This window comes from Rhinichthys klamathensis, unplaced genomic scaffold (assembly GCF_029890125.1).
Source record: "Rhinichthys klamathensis goyatoka isolate OS25496 unplaced genomic scaffold, OSU_Roscu_1.1 h1tg000005l_1, whole genome shotgun sequence".
NCBI lineage: Eukaryota > Metazoa > Chordata > Actinopteri > Cypriniformes > Leuciscidae > Rhinichthys > Rhinichthys klamathensis.
Window position 1 is genome coordinate 3,814,955 of NW_026606558.1, and position 6,701 is coordinate 3,821,655.

At 37.3% G+C, this 6,701-nt stretch overlaps 1 protein-coding gene across 1 annotated transcript; it reads left to right on the forward strand.

Moving 5' to 3' along the window:
• Positions 1 to 927: 927 nt before the first annotated feature.
• On the forward strand, positions 928 to 5,868 carry LOC130087473 (arrestin domain-containing protein 4-like). Its single transcript, XM_056253791.1, has 8 exons — positions 928 to 1,168; positions 1,275 to 1,338; positions 1,620 to 1,767; positions 2,231 to 2,333; positions 3,252 to 3,508; positions 3,724 to 3,883; positions 4,066 to 4,217; positions 5,244 to 5,868. The coding sequence occupies exons 1-8, from the start codon at positions 928 to 930 to the stop codon at positions 5,262 to 5,264; spliced, it is 1,146 nt and encodes a 381-aa protein (XP_056109766.1). The 3' UTR covers positions 5,265 to 5,868.
• The last annotated feature ends 833 nt before the right edge of the window (positions 5,869 to 6,701 follow it).

Consider the following 6,701-nt stretch of genomic DNA (forward strand, 5'->3'; position numbering starts at 1 on the left):
AAAGGCCTCAAAACCACAACAGTTTTTCTTTCTTTTTTTTTTCTTTTTTTTTTCAGATTCATCAACATTGCGCACGGTTTGGCTGCATGAACGCCAAAGCAAGCAAGCTGATTGGCTGTGAGTCAGCAACTGACCAATCAAAAAATGTATAAATGATGTCGCTGGCCTTATGTCAGCTAATATGCGTGAGCTCGACTTATAAATGTGGGTGGGTCCTTAGAAATATTCAATATTTTGTATCTAAATGCAAATGTAAAATATAAATAAATGTAATATTTGTATAACTAATCAAATATTTCATTTTGGGGATAGGGGTACTTTCATTTAACTCTCCCTTTTATTTGTTTTTTATTGACCCTCTTTATATATAAAGTTTTGGTTTCTGCTGCTGCAGTATTGTTGTAAATGTCTGTCGAATCGAATGACAGAAACATCCAGATGGGACGGGAGGTGATAGTAGCCTCGTGAGACCATCCTGATCTCGCGAGCTTTCAAGGTTTCGCGGAGCAAATCCATCTGGCGGAGTCAGGTTAAGGTGATAGTGCTTAAAGACATGCAAATCGCCCCATATAAATAAACACTGGGCGTGGCTTGCAGACAACCTGAGTCGACTAGGGCGTGTGTTGCTGCAGCATGAGCATAGTGAAGTAATTCGAAAGAATACACAATGATTGTTTATTTATGTAGTGCCTTTTAAACATTGCCTGGAAGTGTTTAAAAGGCACTTTATGCGTCTTTATAAAGTTATGTTGATATTGGCAAACATAGTAGCTTAATGTCATGTTGGACACGCGATTATAAAGTGTGTGTGTGTCTGTGTTAGTAACGTTAGTAGTGGTAGTGTTTTCAAAATCTCGATGCTTATACAATAATGAGATAAACAATATGTGTGTTTTTCCTATTGAAATGTACTCCCCAGAAAGCAAGATGATGACACATACTGAAGGGAAATCACTGGATTTAATTATTGACAACAATCACCAGAGCGATGGTTACTGCTCTGGTGAAGTAGTGTCTGGTCATATTTCGCTCAAAATTTCTGAAGCCACCACAGTCAAAGCCATAAAAGTATTACTGAAGGGATATGCTCAGGTGAGTTGGATGCACAAACGGTGTTCCGAAGAGAGGAAACATCTCTCCTTATCCAAGACACTTTTAGCATCAACAGGTAGGCCTGCAATTACTCATCATTTTTTGTGGTGATTGAAGTGTGATCTGTTGCATTGCCTTTGAACATGAATGTAGTACAGTTTGAATTATTAATATTTGATTAGGTCAAGACCTCATCCTTCATAGTGGCATGTATGTGATCCCTTTTGAACTACAACTACCTCAGAGGTAAGTTAAAATGTTTGGCAGGGCTATTCCAAACATGGGTCGGGGCCCAGTGCAAGTTTTTTGGGCACCGTTTGATCAAATCACTTTCTAAAGTGTGAGACCCGGTGCACACACCAGTTTCAGTTGTTTAGGCCTAACATAAAGGCTGCAAAGATTATAAGATAATTGCAAACAACAAATATACATTGTGTGTATATATTGTTGTATTAATTGCAGTTCAAAATTAACTCTTGTTACACTATTCAGAGCACTGACACTGCAAATTTTTAATTGTCTCCTAGTCCCTTGGTTTCCTCGTTCTCTGGAAAACATGGCCACGTTTACTACATGGTGCAGGTAGTTTTAAAAACACCATTTCATGAGAATCAACGTGTTTGCAGAGAACTTTGCATCATCAATCCTATTGATGTCAATATGCCAATGTTAATGGTGAGTATGTCAAAAATGCGTTCTGTTTTCCTACGCATACCCATTTTGAGGTGTGCATCCAATGGACAATGTACTATCCCAGAGATACTATATGTACTATACTAGAGAATGTACTATACTAGAGAAGTTGTGACTAGCAGCCAATGCTGTAGGTCACATGATGCCAGATGTAGTACATTCTGACTTCATTCATACCATATAGAAGAGAATTTTTTTGAATGGCTGCAAAGTTAGTTCCTCTTCTAATGTAGTACATTACTCAGAAGGTATGAGATTTTAATGCACCTGAAGAGTTTAGTATCAAACCTGATTAAACACACCTGCTAATCAAGGTATCGGAATCTCAGGAAGACACATTAGCATCAGTTCAAAATTAAATGTAAAATTGATGTAAAATCTGAAGCAAAGTCGTACTGCATTAGAGAACATCCTCCTGACCTCTGACTCAGAGTTGTCATTACAGTCTCCAGTGTCACAAACCTGTAAGAAGATGATCGGTTGCTGGATCTTTACGTCAGGTCCCATCTCACTGTCTGTCAGCATAGACCGACAGGGCTATTGCAATGGTAAGATAAAATAAGTATATTTTTATGAGCTTTGAAGCTTTCTGGGTGTGATAGGATGACAGTATTTGAGTATTGTAGGTTTTTGCTCAACTAAAGTTTGCCTAAGGAAACATAAAGTTACCAAACGTAACCAATCATTTGGTAGGAAAGAAAATGCTATTCTTTTGAACTTTCTATTAATCAAAGAATCCTGAAAATGTATTATGGTTTCCATGTTTCTTGAGCACCAAATCCGCATATTAGAATTATTTCTGAAAGATCATGTGACACTGAAAGCTGGAGTAATGGCTGCTAAATAATCAGCTTTGTCATTACAAGAATAAAATGTATACACTTAAAATTAATAAAAATGGGCCATGCCCAATATGGCTAAACACTTAAGCTTAGGTCTTGACCACAAATTATTGGTCAGAAAATGTGCAAAATTTAAGCAAATGCACTACTTAAAAAGCCATTGCTGTCTCAGAAAAACATCAAAGACTGAATTAAGTTTTTGGTAGAATATGGGATGCTGTAGTGTAGGTCACATGATGCCAGATGTAGTACATTCTGACTTCATTCATACCATATAGAATACTTTTTTTGAATGGCCCTGACTCTTCTAGTATAGAGCTGTTTGCAAGTTCGGGAAGTCTATTCTGTGCTAAGTTACTTTATCTAGGCTGCAGTATTTGTTGTAATTCTAGCTAATTCCCTGACAAGAGATTTGTAATTTAAAATTGTTAAGATCATTAAAAGACCACTAAATATTTTTGGGTGGATCATCATCAGATCAAAGGTAAACTTATGATTCCACAGAGTTTATTTCAAGGGATATATGACTGCTTCGCAATTTTCTTCCATGCTGCTGCAATAGCAATGTTATTTTAAATAATTGTCTTTTCATCTTGTGACACTTTTTTTTTTTGTCTTCTCTAGGAGAATCAATCCCAATCTCTGCTCTGATTGAAAACCTCTCCTCTCGTCTAGTTGTGCCAAAAGCAGTGATATACCAGATACAGACCTATATGGCAAAGGGTAAAAAAAAGATCATCAAACAGGTGGTTGCCAGTGCTAGTGGAAATGTAGTGCCGTCTGACTGTTCCAGCAGGTGGAATGGAAACACATTGAAGATTCCTCCAGTTTCTCCATCCATTCTGAATTCAGACATCCTGAAAGTGGAATACTTGCTTGCAGTAAGTAATAATTTTATGATGATTATGAAGGATTTCTTTTTTTTTTCTTATTCAATGTTACCAGTCGTTTTAAGAATATTCTGATAAGCATAGTATACATGTAAAAAAATGTTGATTTACTAATACTTCTATAACCTCTACTAGCTAATATAGATGTATTTATAAACACCATTTATATGAATCTTTGTTCTATATGTTTGTTTCTCTTCTATAAGGTTATTGTTCAGATACCAGGTGCCAAAAATCTAGAAGTACTGCTTCCACTGGTGATCAGTACCGATGGTCATTGCAGTCAGAGTTTTAACACGAGCAGGGACTCCATTATGGACATGAGCTTGCTGTACCCCAGGTTTACCCTACCAGATGTAGCTGAAGGTAGGGTGTGAATTTATTGATGCGGTGAATGCAGCTTATAAACTGCCAAAAAAGAAACGTCCTCTCACTTTCAACTGCTTTTATTTCCAGAAAATGACTTAACATATATGCATAAATTGTTCATATTAGTTCAAATATGTACATATATCTTGTTTTTATTTTAATGATTATTTGTCTGACAGCCCCACCCAGCTATGCAGAGGTTGTGTCAGAGGAACAGTTTGAAGAGCACAGAACTCCAACCTACCAGCCACAACCGGACTGGCTGTTGGATGGCCCAGCAATCGCTAACATTCAGCAGTCCCGCCTCCAGCCTCCTCCCTCTTATTCAGAGGTCAGTCATTTCTTTATCGTTCCATTCTTTCTGTTACAACTTTGATAGTGTCTATGTCAGGGCTGTCCAAATTCGGTCCTAGAGGGCCACTGTCCTGCAGAGTTTAGCTCCACCTAGCCTCAACACACCTGCCTGGAAGTTTCTAGTAGACTTGTAGTCAAGACCGCCTAAACCGAGACCAAGACAAGACCAAGATCAAGACAGACCAAGTCGAGACAAGACCGAGACCGGAGGGGAAAAAACAGACTAGTGTTGTTGAAGCTAAGCAATAACTTGTAAGATTTTGTTTTGCATTGCCTGCCTATCTCTGCCGATTTCGAAGTCTCCAAATGAATCCATTCTGCAACTTTTAAATACATAATTATATTTTTAAAAACGAAATTATAAGCTTAAGTGCAGGATCCAAAAGTTGGTTGTTTTTGTCGCTATGGTTGGCGGTGCGCTCAAAGTCATCTGTCAGTTGTGCAGTTACCCAAAATCTCCTGAATGAAGTTAAAACCCATCATGTCACTGATATGTGTTTTACTAAATATTAATACATCAAAAACTGTACATGATATGTGTGTTTTTTTTATCAAGTGATCAAAGTGCTCGTTGCATTGGCGCGGATACGGTGTTTTCTCGTGTGGCTCGCGCACACCGCACTGTCTTCACTCGGACACTTCTTCAATCCGTTGCGGATATCGTCGTGGATATTAGTATTGTATTGCTAAATCCCCCAACCACTATGTCGGTCTGAGACAGCGAGACCTAGACAAGACCGAGAGGTCCGAGACCAAGACAAGAACAAGACCAAAGACCGTCAAGGCCGTGACAAGACCGAGACCACAAAAAGTTGTCTCGAGACCAAGACCGGTCTTGAGACATACATCACTAGTTTCTAGTATGCCTAGTAAGACCTTGATTAGCTGCTTCGGGTGTGTTTAATTGGGGTTGGAGCTAAACTTTGCAGGACAGTGGCCTTCTAGCAGCAGGATTGGACACCCCTGGTCTATTTCATATTATCAAGCCTTTGTCCCATTGCAGATTTACCCAACTGAACACTGAGCTTTTTGTCAAGTTTCTTTTGTAGAGAAGACCAAAGAACGACCTTGTCCCTACACACAGCATTTTCCCATTTTCTTTGGATTATGGATTGATTATTGCTGCTCTTATTGGTGAAATGCTTGTTCTGATGAGCGCATCATGATCAAGGCTCGTCCACTTTGCAGCTTATTCTGACTTTCTGAAGGGTTTTTTTCTAGACTCTTCTGTTTCTTGTTGTGACATTTACAATTTCAGATAAACTGCAAATAAAATGCATAAAAACTAAATGTTCACTTTATAAATCAATCAGACGGACTCTTCCCGTCCTATTGGCCAGAATTAACCTGAAGTGCCATCAGTCTAAAATCTGGCTATGTGAAATATCGTTATTTGGTTTAAGAAAATGTTAATTAGAATTTGTATTATGTCGCAATATTGTGATGTGTAAATAGTTGAATCTGATTATGATGTGCTGCTTTAGGTCCAGGTTATCACAAGCATAGTTGCACTTGTAATATATATCACGTTTAGCTAAATTATCACAAAAATGGATAATTAATTGGAAAACAACCAGCTGAATGGGGTTATCTGGATTTGTAATGTTTTTCACAGCATTATAACTTAATAAAATTATCCATTTTTGTACGACTGAATATCTTTTGGCTTTTCTGAAAACGTCTTACTACTTTTTGTATGAGTATAATGTATGCAATAAACTGAAATGCCCAGCTGTGGTAATCAAAATCCGGGGCAGAACAACTGCATTAGCACAAATGTTCATCAATAACTCCTCACAGTCTCGCCTGTCACCTCATTTGTCACAGAGGCATTTCCTTTGAATGGGAAAGATTAGAATTGCATGAATAGGTGTTCATTCTTCATTCATTGTCAGATGTACATGTACTGTATATGATAATGATGTTAATATTAACATCTGAAAAAATACCCAAGTTTCAGAAAAAGTGCACAAGTGTAAAGAAATATTCACAGCATCACTTTTCACAGTTACATAACTATAGCTTTATTGAATGTTGTTATATAATTACTGTACGCAAAGTTATAATAGTTACACTGAGTTTGCACTTACTGAATTTCACAATTATATTTGGATGGATACAATTACACATTTCTATCAACAAATAATGCAGTTTTCTGGCACATTTAGTGCCCATTTTTGACATTCAAAGACAAAATTTCAATGTTATTGTACTGCATATCAAACAGTTTAACCAACAAAAAGTTAAAGTTTACTAAAGAAATGTTGCAAAACTAAGTCTTAGCAAAGCTAACCATTTTTTCTCACAATCTGTGCTTTACATCAGTTTACAAAATGCAACTGTCCCCTCAGAAGCAAAAGAAAACCTCAACAAATCTGATAAAATGTACCTATAACTGAAAAAAAAACATTTTCCGTAACCATTAAACACTTACTTTTCCCCCATATACTGCAACCAAATG